The sequence below is a fragment of the Abramis brama genome (assembly GCF_963993115.1).
Source record: "Abramis brama genome assembly, chromosome: 25".
Classification (NCBI taxonomy): domain Eukaryota; kingdom Metazoa; phylum Chordata; class Actinopteri; order Cypriniformes; family Leuciscidae; genus Abramis; species Abramis brama.
In genome coordinates, this window is record NC_139987.1 from 1,792,990 (window position 1) to 1,820,777 (window position 27,788).

General features: G+C 40.4%; 1 protein-coding gene across 1 annotated transcript; it reads left to right on the plus strand.

Moving 5' to 3' along the window:
- Nucleotides 1-1,416: 1,416 nt before the first annotated feature.
- Nucleotides 1,417-26,597, plus strand: chd1 (chromodomain helicase DNA binding protein 1). Its single transcript, XM_084105489.1, has 37 exons — nucleotides 1,417-1,719; nucleotides 2,952-3,077; nucleotides 4,208-4,400; nucleotides 6,575-6,700; nucleotides 6,782-6,834; nucleotides 6,931-7,065; nucleotides 8,253-8,518; nucleotides 9,173-9,398; nucleotides 9,483-9,583; nucleotides 9,903-10,081; nucleotides 10,171-10,295; nucleotides 10,393-10,609; nucleotides 10,708-10,797; nucleotides 11,333-11,523; nucleotides 11,748-11,936; nucleotides 12,153-12,315; nucleotides 12,854-13,006; nucleotides 13,102-13,173; nucleotides 13,481-13,630; nucleotides 14,240-14,388; nucleotides 15,383-15,479; nucleotides 15,951-16,046; nucleotides 16,139-16,315; nucleotides 16,529-16,689; nucleotides 17,328-17,369; nucleotides 17,450-17,583; nucleotides 17,829-17,967; nucleotides 19,387-19,537; nucleotides 19,651-19,773; nucleotides 20,249-20,392; nucleotides 21,362-21,646; nucleotides 22,141-22,266; nucleotides 22,391-22,569; nucleotides 23,532-23,631; nucleotides 23,740-23,791; nucleotides 23,918-24,161; nucleotides 25,136-26,597. The coding sequence occupies exons 2-37, from the start codon at nucleotides 3,025-3,027 to the stop codon at nucleotides 25,428-25,430; spliced, it is 5,376 nt and encodes a 1,791-aa protein (XP_083961615.1). The 5' UTR covers nucleotides 1,417-1,719; nucleotides 2,952-3,024; the 3' UTR covers nucleotides 25,431-26,597.
- Nucleotides 26,598-27,788: the final 1,191 nt, after the last annotated feature.

Sequence of the window (27,788 nt, forward strand, 5' to 3'; positions counted from 1 at the left end):
ACAGGAAGTTTCTTCGTTTTGCCTACTAAGGCACATTTCTGCCGTTCACAGTTCACAGTAAATTCACAGTTCTGCCGTTTGGGCTCGCCCTAAGCCCTCTGTGTTTCTGTCTGTGTGCGGAGGCGGGCTTAGCACCCATGAGAATGTCAGGTCTGAGGATTCTGACATACATAGACGATTGGCTCATTATAGCCGAATCGAAGGAGAAAGTGTTGCAGGACACCTGCCATGTGCTCGCGCGGGTTCAGAGTGAATGTGAACAAGAGCAATTTTACAACCAGTCAAAATGTGATTTTCCTGGGCTTGGAGTTGAACTCAGTCTCCATGCGAGCACGTCTCTCTCAAGAGCGCGTTCTCTCTCTAATGAACTGTCTGTCGCAGTTCAGAGAGGGGGCGAAAGTACAATATCCAGGTTGTGCTGCTGGGACTCCTGAGAATGAGAGCGTTCATGAAATGATTTGTTACTATCGTAACCCCGGTTCTCAGAAACATCGAGTGGAGAGATCCACCAGCTTTGCCCCGCTTGCCGCACGAGAAGCGAATATACTTACTGGAGAATAGCAGCGCTTGCAGGCATTATATGCCCTCAGGTAAGGGGGCGGGGCCTCACCTGGCATTGGCTGCGCGCTTCTGTCTGTCTAGCCAGACTTGGTGCAATTGGATGCTTCTGCAGAGGTCAGGTACGGATGCCCTTCCCATAGGTGGATCTCTCCACTCGATGTTTCAGAGAACTGGGGTTACTATAGTAACCTATTGTTGTATATATAGATTTTTTTGTTATCAATAAATTTAAGAGAGTCAATAAACAAAGAATTCAATCTTAAAGTCCCCATGAAATCAAAATTGAATTGAAGTTTTTTGGCTTTTAGTATGAATATGTTAGTGTTATGTTTTCTAGTGTGCTCAAAAACAATGACAAAATTCGCATTTAGAAGATATAAGCATTCAATGATTTTGATGACATCACTCTGCACTTCAGCTTCTCATCAGATTTCCTTTCCAATCAAATGCTCTCTAGAATCTGAAGCTCCGCCCCCAAATAGAAATCGCTGCGGCTGAAATCTGTCACTTGTTCACACATTTACTATTTTCTGTATGGTGAATATTTAAGGTTAGTGTCACGCGAACCGCCGCTGACCCGGTCCAGAGCCACGATACACAGAGACATGCTCTCTGTTATATTATATTTTCTGTCACTTCTATAGCCTACAGAATGAGCGACTTTCATCGATATCGAAAAATGCTGCTGAAATGTAGGCTATTACAGACAAATATGCGTATGAAGAATTTTTAAAATGTAATTCTCGAATTTTGTTCGATACACAAAAACGCAAACTTTCCCCCATGTAATCTGAGAGAAACAAGCTTCCCTACGGATCTTTCCTTATATAACACACTGTTCCGCGGGAGCTCGCCGCGGCCGGGTGACGTCACAGCCCGGGGTTTCTCTCTCTCTGTGCTCGAGCGCGTCATGGCGGAGAGAGACCGGCTGGTGTAGGATTTACAGCTGAAATATGCCTGCTATCCCGTCTGTTTCCCGGCACATGGAATACACTAAAACTGTTTAGCAGTTGATCCCAAGGCACTCTTGACCGTGGAGGGGGAACTCAGAAACTCATCTCTCAGAGTAAAGTGTGTAAGAGTGTTTTTGTGGAGTTCTCGAGCGACAGCGGCGATCATCAGAAAGAGTCCGCGAGCAGCGCGCACACAGGCGGGCAGGTAACACATCAAAACACCTTCAATATGACCGCTCTTGTGCGCAGAACGTGATGGACGTAGACGAGAAACCGGTCGCGGTCGGTTATTCCCCGGTGTATGTCCGTATACTACTCGGGATGCTGTGTTTGGGTGTTTTAAGGGCTAATGAAAACAAACCGAGCGGCGGATCTACAGAAACGCAGTGCGGGAATCAACAACAGCATGATGATCAGACAATATTACGCTGAAAACACCCGTATTTCAGTGCGTACGTCTGGTCGTTAGACAAAACCCACGAGTTCAGTACCGCAACTGCTTGTTTTAAGGGCTTAAGACAAGCCAGCTGATTTTATAAGCAGAGTGTCCCATAAAATCAAACTCAAGTTGAACGAGGCTGCTCGTTTAGCTTAGCACGCGTAAGAATAGCTGGCTAAACAAACAAATAATGTTAAACTGAAAAAGATGCGATCTAAACGGGGTCTGAAGATTGTTATATTGTTGTTCTTATGAATAGTACGTGTACACTGTACTCCAATAGCTTGACTGTGTTAGCGACCGGTAGCCAAACAGCTAACACGCGCTTCTCGTTTAGCTTTAGCTTTAGCATGCTAAGCTAGGTTAGCATTGCTACAACAGAAAGAGACTGATGAAAGATTTGAAATGTAGCGCCAATCCAAGGCGACAAGTGGGGCAAACGATCAAAACACAGTCCCAAATTATGGATTTGTGATGTGAAACGTATTATTAAGACTGGATAAACGTCATGACAACTGATATTTGTAAATGGCCTTGAACATAAAGGTGACCCGACAGTATTGCGCGCCTGTGCCCGAGCACGGCGCTGCTTCAGGGGGCCGTACAGCGCAGGGGAGTCCGCGGCTTTCTAGGCCTGAACCTTGGAGGCCTCTGCGGTCAACATCACACTCAGCACTTTCATTCATTAGGCAGTGCTTAAGATTTTGCTTTACTTAAAAGAGAAACTTCTGGACGATTCGTCTGTGGATTTTGCTTACGGTTTGTCACTAAAGTACGCATATTAACAATAAAAACAAAGTTAAGTGTGTACACTGTTTTTCGTTTCTAAAAACTAGCTGTTAAATAGTTTCAGCAGCAGTGTTTTGTTCATCTCAGATTCTCAGACTGCTTCAGACTTGTCAGTAATGTTTACTGTCAAACACAAGTTAAGTCACTTTGACATGAACCTGTCATTTGTGTGAGCTTCTGTCCTAATCACAACTGTACTTTGTGTTCAGGTGAGCTGCTCTGAAGTGGCGCACGCAGACTGTACGGATCTCATCAGGGATTCATCTTTAATATTTGATTGAGATGGATGCACGCAGTGAGGATGAAAGTGTCAGCAACAGCAGTGGAGAGTCCAGGTAATCGCAATGCATGCCATTTCCATGTTAAAGGAATATTAAAGGAATAGTTTGCCTGTAAATGAAATTGTCATTTGCTTGCATTCCCATTTTATTTTCTGCAGTTAAAGAGAAGCTTTTAGGTAGAATATTTGAGCTTTTTTATCCGTACTGTGAAACTGGATGTTTATTCATACTGTCCAGCTTCAGAAAAGACAGACTCTTGCAGTGAAGAAGACCGCTTCATTGATTTGTTATTTGAGCCATTTACGTTTGATGTACCGCTAGCATCTGTTGTAGATGCTGTTTGACGGCAGACTTTCACATCAGAGCATTTCAACATCCTACTTGCTCAAACTGTTTGGTCACACATGGCATCAAAATGAACTATTACATGTAACTGATCTCAAAAAGTACCAGGAGTTGATTGGCATGCCAGACTACTTCAGTTATGTTACGCTTATGTTCCTCCACTCTTTCTCAATTAATAAACACAACACCTGTTTCTCCAGACTTGTCAGTCATCCATGGTTTCAGTTCTTTTAATCTGCAGTCAGTGTGTTTCCTAGTTCTGAAAAGTGATATAGTCTTAAATTAATGCTGAATACTGAATAACAAAGCATAATCCTCTGCTTGCCTTATGAGATGACAATTTCCTGCTGGCATGATAAAACTGCTGTAACTTTTTTTAAAGTAACATCAACATGACAGAAATTTCAGCATAGCTTTTGTAAAAAATATTTAGCAAAGTGTTTACAAAAGCAACAACATTTACCCAATTAGTCGACTAGTATTTCCAGAACCTAGTCCTGATTTCGCCGGTAAACTACGTAAACATGTTTTATTTTGCTGGATAAGTACGAATATTAATAATGTAGATATTATTGACATGTCGATATGTTTAATTGTACAAAAACCTTCAGTTTGGAACGTGAGGAGGAATAAATTAGACATTTCTAATTTTGGGGGGAATTATGAATCCTAGTATTATTTTTCATGCTAATCATATTGTCTAATCGTAAAAAATGCTATCACTTAATCTGCTCACAGTTATTTATGGATACAAGTAATTCATTTCATAGTTTATAATCATGCAAAGCATATGGTGTATTGGAGGAATGAACTCATGTACACGTGTGTTTGTGTCTCAGTAATTCAGATGATGAGTCTGGGTCAGGATCGGGTTCTGGCTCGGGCTCGAGTTCAAGCAGTAGCAGTTCTAGCAGCAGCCAATCAGGGAGCAGTGACTCAGGAAGTGGCTCGGATTCTGGAAGCCAATCAGACTCGGACTCCGAGAAATCCAAGGAAAAGAATGACCAAGACAACAAAATCGACGGAGCAGCGGTAAGCTTCATAAAGCTTGTCAATACTGATCAGATGCTTTAAAGTCCATGCAAAATCAAAATACTTGGGCAGGTTAAAAATCTAGATTTCTTGATTTTATTCAATTCTCATTTTGAAGAGCCGATATCGATTCTTAAATCCCAAGAATCCATATTTCAGTGTATGCTGTTTTCAGTTGATGAATAAACAGCGTTGTAGCGCAGCTCCCATCCGAGGTCAGTTCAAGAGAAGCACACATGAACCGATCAGCACTTCCATTTAACTACTAGTTACAACACGAAATAAAGATGAACACCAAAGGCATTTTGCTAAATATATACACTATATTACATATTCATTACATCTTTAATTAACCTTTTCTGCAATATTTAAATAGCCTAAATCCATGTTTTTATGACAGCCACCATTTAAATGTTTATATTTCAAAATATGAGTAGAAACATAATTATGGCATTAAAAATGTATTATTATAGCACTATTATTATAAAAACTTCCATGTTTAATTTAAATGTTAGTAGCTTACAAATCTAATGTAACCTTTAATATTAGTGATGTACCATCTGTATAGTTTACAGCATTAGTTGAGAGATTTCTTTCCTCAAGAAAGTTTGCCATGCACTGCACCTGATAGGCCCTAATCAACTGATGTCCAGTTCAATCACATTTAAATCTAATCGAATTGCAAGCTTGTGAATCAAAATTGAATCATGAAGTTTGTGTCAATGCCCAGCCGTACAGAATTGAGCACATTTATTCCACAATGCCCAATGTTGTCCTCCAGACGGTGCAAATTGACACAGATGTGAAATGTATGACGGCTTTGCTATAAATTAGATGTGAACTGATTGGAGGAAGACATTTCTACAGGAACAAACATTAACTTCTCTGAACATAGTAGCATGTTACTGTCATTTCTGTATCCTGTTAAAATAAGAGACTTATTACATTTATATTAGGGCTGTGAAAAGATTAATCGCGATTAATCGCATCCAAAATAAAAGTTTGTCTACATGATATATGTGTGTGTACTGTGTATAATTATTTTGTATATATAAATACACACACATATGCATGTATACATTTAAGAAATATTTGCATGTATATACTGTATATATTTATATATAATTTATATTATATATAAATGTAAATATTTTATATATAAATAACAAATTTCTTAAATGTATACATGCAAGTGTGTATTTATATATACAAAATAATTATACACAGTACACACACATATATCATGTAGACACAAACTTTTATTTTGGATGCGATTAATCTTTTCACAGCCCTAATTTATATACAATTACTTTTGTGATAGTTTTATAGTCATGATGTTTCATCAAGTCTGATGTTTCCATTTCTGCCTGAAAGATTGTTCTGCCATTTTCAAATGTTTACGCCACTGTAAAGTGATGGAGCTGGCAAAGATTGTCCGTGCACTACACACAAACCTGAATAATTTGTCTTTTATTGTCTGTTATTTTCATTAGATTATACATTTGATCATTTAGTCGTTAAAGCCCTAATTCCCGTTCTCGCACAAATAACGTTTCTCTCGCAAAGTACACAGACTCCACTCATGACTGATTTCAGTGAAGTTTGTTGATCACATGTTGTGCTGTAGTCCAGTTATCATAATAGTCAAACCAAAATTTATTCAGACACCTTCAACATTTCTCACATTATCACAGTTTATCCGCTATAGTTTAGAAAATGGTAATAAAATATGATGAGAACTCAGAGTTATCAAATCAGTTGATAGTCTGTTAGACTGTCTCACAGATGAATTATGTTGAATATCTGTCAGCTGTTAAATTTAACTACACAGTTTAGCTCAACCGATTACCAAGCATTGCTTCATTTTGTTCAGTCTGTGTGTAAAAATGTCACATTTGCAATTAAAGAAAATACACTGAAGCAAAACATGGTCAGGTCAAAGTGTCTGAATAATTTTTGGTCCCAAATTTTAATAAATGTTACTGGTAGTCACTGTATGAAGAATATTTGGGTATAACATGTCACAGTTTACTTTTATTTTGCTCTCCTCACTTGCATAAATGAACTATAGTGTCCTGCACACACTAGTAAAAAATCAAAAAAATTATATCTGGGTTTTGGAACAGAACCTTCCAGATGTTTGACACTATCCCTGTTGTTTCACCTTGCTGTAGTTCTGGAAGTCCAACCCCAGTATCCTGACAGTGCAACGGACCGCCATGCTCCGGAAGCAGCAGCTCCAGCAGCAGCAGCAGCAGCAGATCCAGCCGCAGAGCTCCTCAAACACCGGCTCAGACGAGGTACTGCATGCTGACCCCCTCACACTCATCACCACTCTCCAATCCCTCTCGTTTCTCACTCGTTCTTCTCTATTACTGCAGGACTCTTCCAGTAGTGATGATTCAGATGATGACTCCAAGAGCAGGAGTAAAGGGTGAGTCGAGGGAAGCCGTCTGCGTTAGTAAACATGAGGTCACAGCCTCACTCTGCATTTGGTTAACATTTACGCTGGTGTTGTATGTGTGTGTAGGTCTGGATCTGACTCTGGATCGGGTTCAGGAAGTGGCTCGTCGGACTCTTCAGCAGAGGAGGAAGGGCACAGTGACGAGTCAGTGTCTGACTATGAGCCCAGTCACAAAGTCAAGAGCAGAAAACCTTCAAACAAGTACAGTTTTCACCTTGATCTTGGTTTACTTTTGTTGTTTTATGTAGTGAGAAATCCTGTTTTCTGTGGATGCGTGAGCAAAACTTCAACATTTGTTGTGCACCTGCCATCCAATAATCATTAAGCTTTGTTATTTTCATATGAAACGGTCTCAACTTTCAAATTCTGTTGCCGATGTACGGTAATACGATATTACAAATAATGAACATGCACAGTATTGTTACTTAAAATTTTTTTTAAATTGAAATGAGAAATTCCTTTTAGCGCAGCACTAAAATTCATTAAATTAACTCTAATATTAATAAAATTATACAAAAAAAACAGTTGCATTCTGAATTTTTGGTTTCAGCCCAGAATGTTCATTTTGTGCAGCACTAATTTTATCTGATGTGTTTTTTTAGAAGTCATCCACTGTTTGGTGTCTTTTAAAGAGAACATGCCGAAATCAAATTTGACCCTTTCTGTTAATACCTTCTGTAATAGAAAAACATATAAAAACTTTGTGCTGATTTTCACAACATTTATCACAGCCTCATTTGGACACTGCACCATGTATAATAAGATTCATAATTCCAGTTACTACCTGCTGAATTTTGATTGGATAATTATAGGGTTATCTCTTTCTCCAAAGAACATGGGTGTCAAATTTCATTGCATGAATGTTATAGTTTTAGTCATAATGGCTTTGTTTTATTCATTGGAAAATTTCTGAAAAAATGTATTGCTTTTTATTTGGTCAACATATAAAGTCAAAATAATTTTGATTTGTCATTTTTCAAAGGTATAAGCCAATTCAATTTTTGGGCGAGGCCCATGAGTAATTTATTTTAACACCAACCGAACTCACTTTAATTTCGGGTCTTTAGGCATATTGAGGGTGCTATTTGAAAGATATGAGCAAATATATTTTTATGAGAGTTCACTTCAACATTTCTTTAAAAAATATTTTTGGGTAAATTTACTTTTGTTGATGCAAGAGGGCACTATAACAATAAAAACAAAGGTTGCCATCAAAATACATGTATCCAAAACTTCCACTGGATCCATGTTTCGAACCTTCGTTGTTTTGATCATGTTCTTTTCACATATGCTTGGATTGTAATCATTGGTGCTGATGGCTATTTTATTGTTTAATTCTCTTTTAAGCAAACACCCCTTAACTGAACAGATCTCTGTTCATCTCTCAGGGCCACTGCCAGGAATGGGAGAAATAACAAAGCTCCGAAGAAGAAGCCCTCGCGTTCCTCCTCAGATGAAGACGACGATTATAAGAAAGCCCTAGCGGGGCCTCGGCGGCAGGCCACGGTCAACGTGAGCTACAAAGAAGATGAGGAACTGAAGACTGATTCCGATGACCTGGTGGAGGTGTGTGGAGAGGACGTCCCGCCACCAGAGGAGGACGAGTTTGAGACACTGGAGAGAGTCATGGAAATGAGGATAGGTCGGAAAGGAGGTGAGAAAAATGGTGCTGAAAATTGAAATGCTGTACTTGGGCTGTGCAATATAGCTAAAAAATGATCACGATATAATATTTCATACAACAACGAATTAGATTAGTTTTAGCAGTCAAAAACCAAAATAAAATGGAGAAATTTGAGTGCTTCTCACTGGATCTCGCAGCGCCGTTATTAATTAAATGGCGAATTCAAATGCTCAAATGCTTTTTTTACTGGATCTCTTAGTGCTGAACTTTTTTGATCCACTTCAATTGTTGACTACTGTATATCTAGTCAGTGAAAGAGGTTAAGCATATTCGTCTGAAATAAATCAGTATTTTCAGCTTCAGAATCATGAATATTGTTATTCTGGTGTTTCTATTGTCCTGTGCTTTGGGTTTCCAGCATCAAGTCTATTCATTTACACACACACCGTGTAACACCAAATTTAGCATTTTGATCAACAATACATTTTTTATGAACCTTTTATCATATGTCTTGGAGAATCACAATAATATCGTATCGTGAGTTCAGAATCGTGATCGAATCGTGACATGAGGGTATCGTTACACACCTAACGACAACACAATCAGCTCGGGAGGAAAGTTTAGAAGGAACTTTTTATAATGACACCAATTCTTTTGTTAAAATGTTGTCTTGTTCCTTAACAGCAACGGGGGCCGTAACCACAGTGTATGCCGTAGAGGCAGATGGAGACCCCAACGCCAACTTCGACCCCAGCAGACAGCCAGGAGAGGTGCAATACTTGATGAAATGGAAGAACTGGTCCCACATTCACAACACCTGGGAGACAGAGGAGACGCTCAAACAACAGAATGTCAAGGGCATGAAGAAACTGGACAACTTCAAGAAAAAAGAGCAGGAGAAGAAGAAATGGTACGAATGCTTACAGAAACCTCTTTTCCTGTAGGTAACGTGGCTTTAGATGTTCATTCTGTTCTCTTGCACTGCCGTCCACAGGCTCAAAGCGGCCTCGCCTGAAGATGTGGAGTACTTAAACTGCCAGCAGGAACTCATGGATGACTTGCATTCTCAGTATCAAATCGTGGAAAGAATCATTGGTAAGAGGGCGCTGTCCCCATTTTCATTGTTTTGATTGATTGTTCTGACTCAAGAGTCACCTTTAATTATATAGCGCTTTTTACAATACAGTGATTACAGGAAAATAATGCAAAAAAGTTGTCATTGAATGTCATTTTCCAGTTCAGTTCTCATATAATGGTGTCAATGCAGGCAGATCAATAATATTGTTGAATATTAAGTGTCCCCAACTAAACAAGCCAAAGGCGACAGTGGCAAAGAACCAAAACTCCATCAGTTGACAGAATGGAGAAAAGTAACGAGTGTTTATTTACTTTCATTGTTGCTTGAATCTTGCAGGACATTCAAATCAAAAGTCTGCCGCAGGTTTTCCCGATTACCTCTGTAAATGGCAGGGGCTGCCGTACTCGGAGTGCAGTTGGGAAGACGGTGCTCTTATTTCTAGAAAGTTTCAAAAGTGCATCGATGAATACATGAGCCGAAACCAGAGCAAAACCATCCCCTTCAGAGACTGCAAGGTAACCGCAGTCGACACCGTGAACGCTCATCTGAGAAAGTCAATGAAACCAGGAGCTCTCCAACCAGTTGCCTGTTTGGTTTCTTTCAGGTTTTAAAACAGAGACCACGGTTCGTGCCCATGAAGAAGCAGCCTCCCTACATCGGTGGAGACGGCCTAGAGCTGCGGGACTATCAGCTGGACAGTCTGAACTGGATGGCCCATTCCTGGTGCAAGTATGCTAGTTTTGTTCATTCCTAGCAGACATAACCCCAGTTTCAGAGTCGTGATTGCATGAGTTTCTTCATCACTTCCACTCTTCTGCTTTCCCAGAGGAAACAGTTGTATCCTGGCAGATGAGATGGGTCTGGGAAAAACCATCCAGACCATCAGCTTCCTCAATTACATGTTCAACGATCACCAGCTTTATGGGCCCTTTCTTCTGGTGGTGCCTCTGTCGACCCTCACGTCCTGGCAGAGGGAGATCCAGCTCTGGGCTCCTCAGATGAATGTTGTGGTGTACCTGGGAGACATCAACAGCAGAAACATGGTATAATGTTAAAAAATACAAGAGAGTGAGCAGATCCCAGATTACTTGCACACAAGAAGTGTAACTCGAAGCTGAAGATTTTTCTGTGTGTTGTTTAGATCCGGACACATGAATGGATGCATCCGCAGACCAAGCGACTGAAGTTAAACATTCTGCTTACTACATATGAAATTCTGCTGAAGGATAAGGTACAGCTCGAGTCAAGACTAATTTACACTTTCACAATTAAATGTATATTTTGCATAAGCTATTAGACTAGTCTAAAACTAAGAAACTCTCAGAAAACATTGTGTATGAGCAATTCGAAATACCCGATCTGTTGTTCCAATAGTCACATGATCCGGTACTAAATGATGCTGAGAAAAAGGGCTTATATTTGTGACATACTTGTAAAACAAAATATAGGAATATTTATTGAAAGTGTGTAATACAGTACTTTTACTGTTCTCAATTAAAAAAAAAAATACATTTCATTACATTTATGCTTTGCCTGAAATTTAAAGGCTTTATTTTTTCCCCCAATATATTAACATGTATGTTAAACGTTCACTCAGAGATACTGTGCTAGGAAGGTTACCTATATATATAGATAGATAGATAGATAGATAGATAGATAGATACCCAGTCCTATTCTTTAAAGCATATGACATTTGTTACCTGTGTAAATGAAAAGTATTGTGTATTTTAGCAGACCAGCGTGCTCATTGTTATTTTCTTTTGCAGTCATTTTTAGGAAATGTCAGCTGGGCGTTCATTGGTGTCGACGAGGCCCATCGGCTGAAGAACGATGACTCTCTCCTCTACAAGACTATGATGGAGTTCAAGTCCAACCACAGGCTCCTGATCACTGGCACACCCCTCCAGAACTCACTCAAAGAGCTCTGGTCTCTGCTACACTTTATTATGCCTGACAAGTAGGTGTGCTCTTGTTCTATCAGTCTGCTGTTTTTGTTCAGTTCAGTGTGACTGCACTGGAGCAGTGTTACTGTATGCAGCTGAGCTTTCATGTGGTATTTTTGGCGGCTCTTGTAAGTCTTTGCGGCTTATTCTTAAAGGCTGATACCTTAGAGAGACGAGCTGACCACATTCTTGTATTGGTTTAGTCAGATGTCACTGATATAAGCTTGTATGTTGGTAGATTTCACTCGTGGGAGATGTTTGAAGAGGAGCATGGGAAGGGCAGAGACTCGGGCTATACCAGCCTTCATAAAGAGCTGGAGCCCTTCTTGCTGCGCAGAGTGAAGAAAGATGTGGAGAAATCTTTGCCTGCCAAGGTGGAGCAGATCCTCAGGGTAGAGATGAGCGCCGTTCAGAAACAATACTACAAGTAAGAGAACCAGTGCACTGATGCACGAACATGAGCTTTTAAAAGATGGCATGGAATCAAATTGGGACCATATTTTACTGTGAACATGGTCTTGTTCATGATTCATCGTTGCATGTCATTCTATATATTATATACTCTTTCACCCTTTGCTATAGATTTATCACTTATACCCAAATATCCAAGAGATAAAATTGTTTAATCGATTAAATTGTTTAGGTGGATATTGACGAGGAACTATAAAGCCCTGAGTAAAGGAACTAAAGGAAGCACGTCAGGCTTCCTCAACGTCATGATGGAGCTGAAGAAATGCTGTAACCACTGCTACCTCATTAAACCCCCTGACGAGAACGAGTTCTACAACAGACAAGAAGGCCTGCAGGTGCGTTTCATCTTACAGAGGGGAAGCACTCATTCATTAGTTGGACGTCCATGGTTCTAAAAATATAAGTTTACTTAGAAAAACTTTAACAAGTTTAGTTGCTTAGAAAAGCCCCAAAGTGACATTTGCAGAGAAAAATAATTTGTTTGTGCTGAAACCAGAATGAGTATGCTGATGTCTGAATGCTGTATGTGTTTCCTGTACACGTAAACTAGCTTTGTGTATTTGAAAATAGAGGTGTGGTATATCAAGATTTTTGATCATGGATGATTAAAATGGCTCCACAATCTGCTTTTAACAAAGATAAAATATTGAAAAAGATTTTCATCTTTGCCCACCCCTACTTGGGCCTAAATGGTCTGTCACTGTCACTTTTTTCTCTTTATTTTGTCTGTACTGCTCAGTCACTTGCAAAATAGTGAATAGTCATATATTTGCAATATCGCCCACCCCTATTGAAAGAACGCCGCCACAGGGCAGTGGTTCCTCACTTCTGCAGTAACGTGTCACAGACTGAACTGGTATGTATTTTCTGCAGCACCTTATTCGCAGCAGTGGGAAGCTGATTCTTCTGGATAAACTGCTGGTTCGGCTGAAGGAACGAGGGCACCGTGTGCTCATCTTCTCCCAGATGGTTCGGATGCTGGACATCCTAGCGGAGTACCTGAAGTACCGGCAGTTCTTATTCCAGGTGATGGCACAGCTCACTCACTCACTGCAGGTCATCTGGATGTAACCGCAGTGTTTGTGGCTCAGTGTGATTTATGAAAGCGTTTGTGTTTGCAGCGACTGGATGGTTCTATAAAGGGTGAGATGAGGAAGCAGGCATTGGATCACTTTAATGCGGAGGGCTCTGAGGTATGTGTGAAATCACTGGTTATTAACGGTGTAAATATTTGTACTGGCATTGATTTACTTAAATGCATTATGATTGCGATGTGTCGTGAAGTCACAAAAATTGGGTCACGATTTGATTTCATCCAATTCTGGAACAATTATAATATATTAGGCATTACACTCAAAGTCTGTCATAGACTGAGTCTTCATAATTAACTTTTTAGTTCTATAAAAAATGTATAGTAGTTTTAAAAGTTGATCATGAATTGATATGATGTCTGCATGCCTGTACATGTCTTTGCATGACCTCGTCTCTATGACTTTGCAGGATTTCTGCTTCTTGTTGTCGACGCGAGCGGGTGGTCTGGGCATTAATCTGGCCTCTGCGGATACGGTGGTCATTTTTGACTCCGACTGGAACCCCCAGAATGACCTGCAGGCCCAGGCCAGAGCGCACAGGATTGGGCAGAAAAGACAGGTCAACATTTCCTCCACACATTACATTACATGCTGTACATCAGTTATGTTGCGTATGCTGGTTTTTATTGCATTTATATTGATTAGGGCAGCAAAAAGAGCATAAAATCGAAAGGGATATTCAACAGGCTATGCTGTAACCGTTGTAGCTTTGCAGAGTTTACAGCGCATGTCTGAAAATAGTAGAATTCTGTGGTAAAACATTTAAACTTCATATTGCTGCTGGTTGTCAAATTGCAGTTTAAAGGGCAACATATGGTAATTGTCAATTGCAGAGGCCGAATAGTGATAAAGTTTCAGTGGAATTAGGATTTTTGTGTGTATTAGCACTGATTAGTCTATACTAGTGAACATGCACAGTATTGTTATCACAGTAAATAATTCTAGATACCTTGTTACGAATTTACTATGTATGCTACTTAAAACAAAATGTGTAAAAATCATTGTTATATGATAAAAGTAATATCAGTGCCATGATATTACCGTTATAAAACCTTAAGCAATTATTGTGAAATAAAAAATTTGGTACAATCACATGCCTAGTATAGGTTTATTCTTTATGACTTGGTCTAGTCCATTTCTGTAATGTCTTCTATTAAATCTCTTCCAGGTGAATATATACCGTCTGGTGACGAAGGGCTCAGTTGAGGAGGAGATTATCGAGAGAGCCAAGAAGAAAATGGTGTTGGACCACCTGGTGATTCAGAGGATGGACACCACGGGGAAGACGGTCCTCCATACGGGTGCTGCTCCTTCCAGGTACAGCTACAAATATATAACTTGACTAAATTGCTAAATAATTGAATGTAAATGTTTATGTAGGGCTTGCCATTAAACTGTGTCTTGTGCTTGTTGGTCATTCATTTGTCAAGGCACTGTCGCTTTTACCCATTACTTCCTAACCGTATTAAATGTCATCTGTCATGTCAAGTTCTTACATTTTATTAATGAATTCCACTGGAATAATAAGATACTATAGGGCTGCTATCAATCAAAGGAAATCAGCATCAACAAAATCCATCTTTTCACTGCAGAGGAAACACAGAAGCTGAAGTGGCTTTAGATGCGCTTACACAGACCGTTTAATGAAGCTCAGAGGAAGCATGAATGCATTTACACTGCAAAATTACAACTGCACAAATAATGTTATGAGATTAATCATTTTTTGGAAATGTTGGAAAAATAAGAAACTGAACTGCCAGTAGGTGGTGGCGTATTAATGAGTGATTCAGAGTCATTCATGCAGCCAGTTTCATTCAAACGGCTGATTGATTGAAGAATTGAGCGAGTGACTGGCTGCGTCTGAAATCACACACTTCCCTACTAAATAGGTGAAAAACAGTGTGTGACAAGAAGTATGTCTGAATTCACAGTACTCATAAAAGAGTAGGAGAAAGTCCCCGGATGACCTTCTACTTCCGGCGAGATTCCGATTCTGCATATGATGGACACTTTACTATCCCATGAGGCCATGGGAGAGGATTTGTGAATGACATTGAAGTGACACAACTGATGCTGTTAGGGCACATAATGACAACATGGTGAATTTAGTACATCCATATTACATGCTATATAGAATACTTTTTTTTTTCTTTTTTTTTTGGAGCAGAAGAGACTTCTTTTAAGAACATTAAAAAGATTGTACTGATCCCAAACTTTTGAACGGGGGTGTTTATTCTTAGTGCAATTTCTTGTGTCTGTATAATGTATAGATTAATGGCATTATTATTATTATTGTCTGATTCCTCTGCAGTTCCACTCCATTCAACAAGGAGGAGCTGTCAGCCATCCTGAAGTTTGGTGCAGAAGAGCTTTTCAAAGAGCAGGAAGGAGAGGAGCAGGAGCCTCAGGTCTGTAGCGCACAGATGCCCTTCAGCATGTGCACTAGGGATCATGGGAGAAAAATATCTATTGTGATGTTTTTAACCGCAGAAAGCGGCTGTGTGAGACTGTCGTGTGAGCGGTTAAATGCATGTGCATCTCAATTATTTTATGATGTGAAATGAATCTAAACACAGACAGTTATGTCTTAAGGGATTAAAGAGACCAGATGTGTGCATTTGTGTGAATGCAGCCTATTAGATCTCCCGCTGTCAGTGATGATCAAACTGCTTGTTTGTTTTGAAATTCTCTTTAGTTAGTTCACAATTTAAAAAACTGCACAAATAAATTTCACATTTAAAGTCTGTAAATAAATTATGAAGAAGAAAATAGATCCAGAATTTTGTAATGGGATCGTGAGGTGCCTAAAGATTCCCATCCCTAGCATGAACGTGGGCTTCTGTGCAGAAGCTGATGCTTGATGTGGTTTGATCCCGTAGGAGATGGACATTGATGAAATCCTGAAGAGAGCAGAGACCCGAGAGAACGATCCTGGACCCTCGACTGTCGGAGAAGAGCTCCTCTCACAATTCAAGGTGTGCGATTTATTCATTCTTCAGCTCGTGTGCTGGACCTTCTCAGTCACACCATTAACATGCTATTAAACACGGCTGGCTCCATCTCGCAGGTGGCAAATTTCTCCATGATGGAGGAGGAGGAGATTGACATGGACACGGAGAGGAATGTTAAGAACTGGGATGACATTATCCCAGAGGAGCAGCGGAGGAGACTTGAGGAAGAGGAGAGACAAAAAGAGCTCGCAGAGATCTATTTACTGCCCCGCATGAGGAAATGTGCTAAACAGGTTAGCCAAGCGAGCTCGGTTTAACGCTGGCAGAACACAAACGTCTTTGTGTTTGATGACTTTAGGAGATTAAATGCATGGGTTACATCATGAGTTGTATACATAAAATGTGCAGTGTTGATGAAGGATAAAAGAAAAATGCCATATCTAGCAACATACGCCTGCAGCTTTTTGTACTTTCTCTTTATGTACTTGTTTGTTTTGCAATGACAGGCCAACTTTAATGGAAATGAGGGCAGACGCAGCCGGAACAGACGTTACTCTGGTTCAGACAGCGACTCGGTCTCCGACAGAAAGAGGCCCAAGAAACGAGGAAGACCTCGAACTATTCCAAGAGAGAACATTAAAGGTTTCACTGATGCTGAGATACGCAGGTAAAGCCGCTGATGCTCCGTTTATCTCATTCAGCACTATCATTAGCAAGAAATCAAACTGCTTATATAGTGTATATTACAAAATAGAGAATCTTTGGTGGAATCAGTGAAAAAAGAAATTTTTTTGTATTAATCTTGTGGAAATATTGGATAATCCACTGAGAGTTTGCTGTGAGGGTTCTTTATCGTTTTTCTTCACACAATTGTTTTTCTTTACAAAGAAAATTACAAACAAGCTGAAAATGATAGTTTTAATTTTACTCCTGAAATTCAAGCATATTAAATTATAATTGTTTTATTAATCCAAAAATTAGCCGCTGATGCTCCGTTTATCAAATTCAGCACTAGGGGTGGGCGGTATAAGCAGTTTGAAATTGTGCTAATGATATTGTATATTACAATATAGAGAAATCTTTGAAATCAGTGAAAAAAAGGTTTTTGTATTAAATGATCTTGTGGAAATGCGTATTTTTGGATAATCCAGTGAGAATTTGCTGTAAAGTTTAATTGTTTTTCTGGAAGCTGGAAATTCAAGCATATTAAATTATAATCATTTTATTAATTAAATAATTAAAGGTAATAATTTAGTTTGAAATTACTTAATTTTATGTGACTGATGTTTTTTGTTTCCCACACAGATTTATCAAAAGTTACAAAAAATTTGGTGGGCCTTTAGAAAGGTAAGCAAGTTTTTTTTTATTTTTTTTTATTTCGCTTCATGTGTTAGCGGTTGGGCCTCTCTCATTGATGTGTATCACAGGCTGGACGCTATCGCTCGTGATGCGGAGTTGGTGGATAAATCTGAGAATGATCTGCGGCGGCTGGCAGAGACCGTACACAACGGCTGTATGAGAACGCTACGGGAGAACCCCTGTGGACCTGAACGAACCTCAGGCAAGAGCATCAGAAAACCACCTTTACTGATCTCTAAAGTGTCTGTAAACCCTGAAATTCTGCCATTTCAGTCAATCCAAAAAACCCTGCTGTCATAATGTGAGAAATTCATGCCTCTGGGTTCTTAGTCACCTTTTTCACACCTGATGAGTTTGCATTTGGGAGAGTTAGTTAACATTTTGGATGTTGTAAAAGAGTAAGACGGTAGTCAATAAATCTGCCCCATATGTGCTGGTTCATATCAGGAGGCAGGCGAGGGAAGGTGAAGGGACCCACCTTCAGGATCTCAGGGGTTCAAGTCAATGCTAAGCTGGTGATCTCTCATGAGGAGGAGCTGGCACCATTACACAAGGCCATTCCTTCTGACCCAGAGGAGAGGAAGAGGTAAGAGCAAAACTGTGTCACAACCAGGCTATGGTTCATGTTAATGTCATACCATTTTTGAGTCCGCTCAATGGAAAAACCCTCAGAAAACCTGCTGATTACCGCAGTTATCATGAAGTGTGGCACTATATTCGTCATGGTTGGCTTGACTAGAGTTCAGCAGCCAGCGTTGTGTTTTGAATATGACACGTCATGAAAGGTGCAGTAAACGATTTCTGGGAACTGTTGATATTTGAAATTGGCTCCCAAACAAACACACCCCTCAATTCATTGCTCCGCCCACAAAATAACAAAAACGCTATAGCCCCTTTCACACAGCGCGTTGATCCTGGGAAATTGCCGTAAAATTGCTATAGTGCCTTCTGTGTGAACGCAAACACGTCCCAGGATTGATGCCAGGATCGATCCTGGGATGGGGACCTAGTAATATTGTCGGGATCAGTCCCAGAACACGCTCTGTGTGAACAAGCCGTAATCAATGCCGTAAGGGGTGTGTCGTAGTGATGATGCTGAAGCTGAGATCGTTCGCCAGCTAGTGAAATGGCACGTGATGCGCTAGTTTATGATCGAATCAGGAAAAAAATGTACAAGCGTGGTTTTAGGCTACGTCACATCGATGTCATGTGTCTTTACGGGATGTGTGTGAACACATACACAGATTCCGGAAAATCACTGGCAGTGTGAATGAACCAAAATCAGACGATCCCAGGACACATTATCCGTGTATTTTCCGGAATCTCTGTGTGAAAAGGGCTTATGCAACAGACAACGACTAACAGCTGGTGTATCAGGAAGCTCACACAAGTATGGCTGAACCAGCTGTGAAATGGCACAAAAAAAAAAAAAAACAATAGCCCCATTTCCACTGCAGGAGCTCAGCATCCGTGTTCAGGCCCTCCCGCTTTCTGTCTCTCCAGCACTGTAAAGATTTCCGAAATGAACACGGGTCCTAAAGTTCTTGCCTGATCGTAACCCCTTTTTCCCCCAATTATATTCCTCTGGACTTTTCTTAAGCCATCTCTCTTTCTAAAGTCTTTCCACAAATCGTTAGCCTCATAGCATAATTGCCTGTAAGTCATTTATTTTAAATAGGACGTAGGCAATTATGCTATGAGGCTAATGAAATGTTTACTCTTGCTCTTTCTCTCTCCTCCCCATCATGAGTGGACACGCCCCCTACTGCTGATTGGCTAAGAGTGTTTTCTATTCACACAACCAGGACTATGTACACAAACAGTGTTTTTCACCAAATTGTTTTAGGTGTTTTTACAGTTTCAACAGCATTTCTCAGAAATCGCTATGTTAGGTTTAAAAGTAGTTGTTTATAAGAGACCCTGAGTTCCTTTGGGTGCTTGCTTTGTGAGGGCAGAAAAAATACTTGTTAGACAATATACTAATCGTTTTTTCTAATATGTAAAGGTATATAATCCCATGCCACTCAAAGGCAGCTCATTTTGACATTGAGTGGGGTAAAGAGGACGACTCCAGTCTGCTTATTGGGATCTATGAGTACGGATATGGCAGCTGGGAGATGATCAAGATGGACCCAGACCTCAACCTCACACATAAAGTACGGAAACACAGTGTTTGACCAACATGCCTTGTTATACTGTTGTGTTCTTGTTGTTTTAATGATTATGTATGACACATTCAAATGATAACTTGTTACAAAACTTGTTGCAGCTCCTTCCAGATGATCCTGACAAGAAGCCACAGGCCAAACAGCTGCAGACACGAGCTGACTACCTCATCAAATTACTGAGCAAAGACCTCGCCAAGAAGGAAGCACAGAAACAGGCCGGCACTGTGAGTCACGCAGATTTAACACAAGCCACACATACTACAAAATATCATTCGGTTCACTTGAAGCAGATTGGCATTCTGTAAAGCAACACAAGCTTCAGAGCTCAAAATCAATCTCTCTGAGTCTCTTCACAATTAACATACATTCAGTTCAGAGTGAAGAAATCCACTGAGTTTGTTCAGGGTAGTCTGTATCCGGTACATTAACTGTGACTTCACAAGTGAGTGGTACATTTCTTATGATTTTTTGGTGATCTCGCAAGCACAGTTAATCATTCAGAATAGTTGTAACCAACTCTGTTTATTGCAATTGTTACCAAACTTTTTGAAACCAATGGCACCCCTTTTAGCTAAAGCATAAGCTTTTCTTGTAAAAAAGAAAGTGAAATATGCAATAACGTAGTAGAACAGCTCATACACTCCTTCATTTCCCCTTTGGTGCTTTATTACAGACACTGATGTTGATTCTGCTCTATAGGCAAATTCACGCAAGAGAAAACCACGGGGCAAGAAGAATAAAGCTGTAAAACCGAAGATGGATGATGTGACGAACAGTCTATCCTCTGCGCCGCCATCGGATAAGAGCTCTGAAGAAGAGGATGAGAAAGAGGAAGAGGAGAAGGTTTGTGTTGAGCTGGTATACCATGTGAGGGTTGATGTTGTTTTGACCTGCTGTGCCATGATGCATGTCTGATAGAACAGGCTGTCATTGTGTATGGGTGCAGAGCACATTATGCAAATCTGCTTGTATGTGGTTTTAATATCAACAGTGTGCATCTGTGCGTACAGTAAAACAGCCCATGAACTTGCATATCTAATCCACTAGCATCACTAAAGATGGTTATGCTAATAACTGTAAGCTTTCGAGTTTCTACCAACTAGATTTTCTGAAACCTACCATCTCAGACTCACATTGCAAACTCTTCTCAACCAGGGGGCCACAAGTGAAGTGGCTTAAAACTATTTTTATGGGGAACGGCCATGAGTCAGGATTCAAATTCTGGTCGCCCGAAGCACAATTGCTCTACATTTCCAAGCGCTGCCCATGAGGCCATTAACTCCAAACAAGACAAGTGTTTAAATAAGCTAAAACGGCTGAAGCTAGCAAGCTATATCAGCTATTGAGATGCATTTTTGTTTAGGTACCAGGGTTCTGTCTTGGAAAACCTGGATAGATTATGTAATTTTGGAAAAAGTGAGATTTCTAGACCTGGAAAAGTCGTAGACATTAATAAAATCGTAAACTCATGGAAATTTCTATAATACACATTTGAATTGTATTTAATTGAGAAATTGTGTTTGTGACTTAATTGTAAAAGCCTTATCCATTTAACACCCTTCTGCATACCCTTCTCACCCATAAAGACGAGATCACAAACATTTTAAGTCATTTTCTGTGCACCCTGTCACTCTTGGATAATTGAATGTCCCCTGTTGTGCACAATGACTCTCTGAAACAACTGTTCTGATGACATAACCAAGCTTGGAAAAGCATTATTTGCAACAGTATATTCTGTTCCTTTTGGAAATGCATCACATTCTGGAAGTTAAATGCATTACCAGTACTGACGTGTGTTCTGTCGTCTTACAGGAAACTGCTCCGGTGAAGCCGCCCAACAGAAGAGCACGCGTGTCAGAGCGGGCGGTAAAGGAGGAGGAGGAGGAAGAGGAGGAGGAAGAAGAGGAGGAGGAAGAGTCTGAGGACGAGTTTGAGGATAAAGAGCCAGCTGAGAAGGACGTAACCGAGAAAGTGGTTAAAAAAGAGATTAAGAAGGAGAAGAAAGAGGAGGGCCGTGACAGCAAAGAGAGGGAACCAAAGGAGAAGGAGATAAAGCCTGAGCCTGTGCACAGAGAGGAAGAGACTCCTGCAGAGAAGGTCACAACTCCAACACACCTCTTAACTATGGCCTTATTTTAAAACTTAGCGAGCTGCCTACCTTGAACATTTTTGGAAGTCAAAGGCTCATTTAAAGTCCAGTTATAGCACATTTTTATTTATTTATTTTGATGGCATGTCCTTTTTATACACACTCACTCGTTCAAACGCACATGGTCTCTTATTAGTTGCTCATCCCAGTGTTATTCTGTGACAGTTCTGGTTTATAATCATGTCTCTGTAAATGTTTTATAGACAGGGATATTTATAATCTTTTCATGTCAATTAGTGAGGAGACTTGAGTCTGGCTGTTGACAGATTTGACTCTGCTATTGGTCCTTGAGCAGCCACATGCCTGTGATCTCCAAAAACGCTGTTTTCATGCAGCTCGCTAGGTTTTAAGACATCCATGTGTCATTTTTATCTTCGTATCCAACTATAGTATTGGTCCAACATGTGCATGAGTTACTCAGAGCGGTTGACTGTGTTCTCAGGCTGTAGAGGTGAAGGCAGAAGTGCGGGAGAAGAAGGGCGACACCCCCGTGCACACGCCCTCAGGAGGAGATGCCATTCATCTGTCTGAGGAGTCTGAAGAGCTGGACCAGAAGACCTTCAGTGTGGTGAGCCATGCATCTCCTGTTTCGGTGAAACTCTAGGTTTAGAACAGAAGCTGATGTCCCGTTTTGTGAGTGATTCTGATGTAGATGATTGTACTGTACTGAATCATGTGTGTGTGTTTGTCAGTGTAAGGAGCGCATGAGGCCCGTGAAGGCAGCACTGAAGCAGCTGGACCGTCCAGAGAAGGGTCTGTCTGAGCGAGAGCAGCTGGAACACACGCGACAATGCCTGATCAAAATCGGAGATCACATCACCGAGTGTCTGAGAGAATACACCAACCCCGAGCAGATCAAGCAGTGGAGGAAGTACGGTCATTTATCATGAGCCTAGTAGAGCTGTGCGATTAATCGTTAGAAGATGATGAACTCGTTTCAAACAACCACTCAATCTTATTCCTAAATGAGAACGATTCCGCTCTATTAAACCTTTGACAAGTGCGATTGCGCTGAGCAAGAGAGCAGTTGGTCATGTACAGTATAGGCATGAAACCGCTTCACAAACAGTCTTTTCAACACACAGCATCATTATTTCTTAAAAATATTCATATCACAGAAGTACTAGAGGAAAAGTTTATAGTTGAGATATAAACATTGTCTACTGTAGCGATTAAAAAGAGTAAATCACCTTTTGAACTTAAAGGAATAGTTCACTTTACAATGAAAATTCTGTCATCATATACTCACCCTCATGTTGTTTCAAACCTGTATGAATTTCTTTCTTCTGATGAACAGAAAGGATGAGATTTAGAAGAATGTCAGTAACCAGACAGTTTCTGGGTCCCATTGACTTCCATAGTATATTGTATTACAGCTTTACACCAGTAGGTGGCGACGAGACTGTTAAAAAATGTATTTGTCATTGAATCATTCAAATCATAAGAGATTCATTCAAAAACACTGATTGAATCATTTATTCAAACACTATTATATATATATATATACACACACACACACAGAGAGATATATATACACGCACACAGAGAGATATATATATATACACACACACACAGAGAGATATATATATGCATAAATAAATAAAATCTTTTAAATAGACTGCAGCAATTAACATTTTTCCAGAACCTCTAGTAAATTACACGTTATTTTATTTAGTTGTTTATTCAGAATCGTGGGAGAATCATGATCTATATTAAACCAACAAAAAAAAATTGTGATTCTTAATTGATCCAGAATCGTGCAGCTCTAATTCACAGTATATAAATGAAGATCATTTTGAGTTTATCAATATCTTGATTGTTCCCATATTCCAGAAATCTGTGGATATTTGTTTCGAAATTCACTGAATTTGATGCCAGGAAACTGCATAAACTGTATAAGCACGCCATTAAGAAAAGACAGGAAAATGCTCAGGTACGAACACAGCACGCTCTTCAAATCTTTGAAAATACACTGTTATGTCTTGCTGAATTAGTGTCTTATGCTGTAATATATGATGTCATTATGCTTGTTTGATTTCAGGCAGTGGAACAGAACACTAGCACTGTAAATACACAAAGCTTTAAACACGCAGGTATGTCTCCGCTCTGGTGTGTCTATTTACTTGACAATTAATATGGACAATCTTTTAAATGGGATGTGTCAGTACTTCAGTTCATCACATTTCTGTGAATGCGTGTGACATTGCGCTGTGTTGTAGATGTGGAGCGGATAAAGGAGTCGCAGCAGGACGACAGCAGCAGAGACAGCTACAGCTCTGACAGACATCACTCGTCTCGCTACCATGAGCACAGCAAAGAGCGCCACCCTGCAGACCTGTACCGCAAGAGCTCGGACTCCCGGAAGAGGCCCTACTCCGCCTTCAGCAACGGCAAAGACCACCGCGAGCGCGAGAGGGAGCGAGACCGAGACCAGTACGGCGACAGAGGAGAGCGGCAGGACAGGTCAGGAAACAAGCGCTCTTCTGCGTACTCTTACAGTCATTGTGTTGGACGGGGTGATTTATAAGAGCCCTGTACATGACACGCACATCATGGCCACAACTGAAGATCCCATGACTTAATCATTTTAGGTACATCTTAAAATGAGCTCAAATTAAAAGGATGGAACTAATTAGTTCAATGTGGCCATGATTTTCTTAAAGGGTACATGACACACACAGTTTCTGCCAATGCTGGCTTCTTGGGGAAGCTGAACAAGGTTATCTTTCCCTCACAACCAACAACTCACTGATTTCGTGTTGTAAAGACAAGATGACAGCGCTGCCGACGGCTTCCGTAACCCGAACGAAGCACATTGATGGGCGTAGCTCTTGCTATCGCTCTGGTTGCGCGCGCTCTTCCGGGAGAAGTGCCTTATGACGTCATACAGGGCAATACTCGGAAAAAACTTTCCGAAACTTAAACGAATCCTGAAGGAGAGCATCTGGCACAGAAATACTCCGTCATACGTCCAACTTGTTTTTTGAAACTTTGTTAGAGTTGGATTCTCATGCTGAACACGGACCGTGTAAATCAGTCAGAATGCATGACATCGCATGAGATATCCCCTTTAAAACTATCAGATATTGTAGCTGACACTGAGGAGGCCTTGAGGTGAAGCAGCCTCTGTTGTAGAAGGTCGACCGATATATCGCAGACGCCTCATCTTGCCGGTTTTTCATTATCGGCATCAGGCGATTCGTTTTTCTGTTTTATTTTGACAGTGCTTTTACAGATGAATTTTTTTCATATTTTTCATTTTCAAATTATTTCAAATTTAGTATATATTTAGTCAAATAAATTTTATTTCAGCAATTATGTGTTTTTAATATCTTTAAATTAGTGTGAGAATTTCTGGTTGTTTTGTGGTATCAGTAAAAGGTCTTGGTTGTGTCGTCATCATGCTGATATGGTTGGTTGTGTGTGTGGTTGTGCAGATACTACAGCGACAGCAAGCACCGGAAGCTGGACGAGCACCGCTCCAGCCGAGAGCACCGATCCGAGAGCAACTCCAAGGACCGAACGCACTCCGACCACCGCTTCCACTCGGAGCACCGGCCCGGCTCCGACTACACGCATCACAAATCCTCCCGGGAATACCGCTACCACTCGGACTGGCAGACGGAGCACCGGAGCGGCCCGCGCTCGCCCCGGGACCAGCGCTCGCCCTTTGAGTACTCGTCCGACCACAAGAGCACACCCGAACAGGTCTGGAGCGGCCGCAAGACATAGCGCAGCGTCAACACAACGTTCCTGATCAGCCATAGACACACACACAAACACACACAGACACACACACACAGGAAATGCCTTAGGGGACTGTTGGCCGCCGGGACTCTGGGAGTGCCGCCCTTTCCTACTCACCTCGGAGGAAACACAGATTTACACTTATTTTTGTATTTAAGAGTTGGCTGCATTCTTTCGTAGGTGCTGCAGAGTAATTTTTTTTAATTATTATTTTTATAAATTGACTACTTTCCTTTTTGTTTTTGTTTGTTTTTACTTTGAAACAGACGAATCCATGTTTCACTCTCGCGTGCGACACTGGATCCCGACACACACCCGTGAACGCAGCTTATTTAAGAAGTGTTGAGTGAAAGGACGCTACGTTGGCTACGTGTCGTCTTTATCAAGGGTTTCTGTTCTGAAGGACTGGGGTTCACCTTCCAAAGTACCTCGTTTACAGTGTTTTGTGACCATTTTGCCAATTTTTATCTGTAATTTTTCTTTCCATCATGCTTGAATTATTTAAATCTGTCTCGGCTGTAAAATAATCTGGACTATTTTTAGTGCGCATCAGAAAATGTCACTTTTTCACATTGTACTACTGTAAATTATTGTATAAAGTAAATCAAATGGGCTTTTCTCAGGCTGGTATTTTTTTAACTATTTCCCCATCGACTCAGGCTATTTTCTCTCCTCCTTTGTTTTTAAATCTCAGTAGTTTGAATCATGAAATGGGGTAAATATTCCATGTGTTTTCATTCTGTAGGAACGTTTTGTTTGTTGATCTCTTTAGTTTATCTCTATTTGTAAGTGAATTAGCCTCACTTTATAATGGCATCATGTCATAAAATACAAACTGTGTGATAAAAAAAGGACATGAAAGGGTCGATTATAGCTAGAGGCACTTATGAGCTCTCATTAGAACATTTCCATGATAATCTTTCCTCTTGTTTTCTATAAATGTTGGCAATAATGTACTCTTTTCTATGCAGCCCGAGTGTTTTTCTGCTGACTGGCCCGAGTAAGTCAGAATGCTGTTACAGGACATACTGATGTATATAGATGATCTCCTTCTATATTTCAAATCCAAATTTACACTGAAAATGCATGGATTTTTAAAGTAATTGTTTTATATAATTGTTTATAAAGTCATTAAACTCAAATCACTGTTTTCACCTGTAATCTGGCTTTAATGTAATTTAGTGTGATTTCTAGGAGTTCTCATGCAGTCATTTTTCAATAGGTTTGGGAAGATACGAGGTTGAATCGGGCTGGGATTCGTCTATGCCAATGAATACAGACTTTTTAAAATGGGTTGGTTTTTGGATAAACTTGTTGGCCTGGGGCCGGTTGCATAAACGGCTAAGACTAGTCTTACAAATTAGTCGTCATTTTATTTTTTTTATTTTTTAAAGACTGTTCATAACTTTTGAAGTCAGTTACGTAAAAACACAGTTTGTCTAATTTAATACCGAAAAGAAAGACTGATTACCCCTAACTAACATTGGTCATTCGAACTCTTAAGATAGTCTTAACATAGCTATATTTATGCAACTGGCCCCTGGTTTCACAGACAGGGTTGAGATTAAGTTCAATTTGGACATTTAAGTATCTTTTATAAACATCACTGATGTGCTTCTTGAGAAAAAAATAGCACTGACATCTTAAGATATCTTTAGTTAAAACAGCTCAAACATTGATTTTAGTCTGAGACTGGCTTAAGCCTAGTCTGTGAAACCGGGGGTAAATGTTTATTTGTGAGGTTTGGCATCAGCAGCAACTAGAGTAAACTCTTGTGTTGCTCGTCACCTCAACATGATGCATTTGTAATTCCAGGAAGTTGAGCAGAAGCCATCCAATCAGATTAGAGTTGGGCTGCGACCGAAATCACACTCAAGTAGGTTCTTGTTTAGAATAAATACTTTGAGAGTGCTAAAAAAGTATGTTCCATATAGTATGAATGTAATCTGGATGCACTACACTCACCATGTGACCTACCAGAGTCAGATGTGTCATTCACAAATCCTCTCCTGTGGCCTCATGGGATAGTAAAGTGCCCATCGAATCAGAATCTCGCCGGAAGCAGGTCATCTACCCTACTCTTTTATGAGTACTGTGATTTCAGACATCTTGTGTCATACTGTGTGTGATTTCAGACGCAGCCCTGGTTTGTCAGCGATGTATTGTCATTCATCATTGACCCTGAACCTCGCCGTTTGATGCGTGTGCACTACAGCGAACAGCATGAAGTTGAGACATCTGCAGGTTCTCTGCTCTGACCAACTCTATATTGGCTTTCAGACTCGAGTACTCTCTCCTTCCCTGCTCACACTGGTTAGAGCCTACAGACGTTGTGCTGTTCGT

Bases quoted from the DNA above. Each gene is read 5' to 3' on its own strand.
- chd1 (XM_084105489.1), top strand. From the start codon at position 3,025: ATGGATGCACGCAGTGAGGATGAAAGTGTCAGCAACAGCAGTGGAGAG. The intron at 13,174-13,480 runs GTATGTGTGAAA...ATGACTTTGCAG, and splicing joins TTAATGCGGAGGGCTCTGAG to GATTTCTGCTTCTTGTTGTC. The intron at 16,047-16,138 runs GTGTGCGATTTA...TCCATCTCGCAG, and splicing joins AGCTCCTCTCACAATTCAAG to GTGGCAAATTTCTCCATGAT.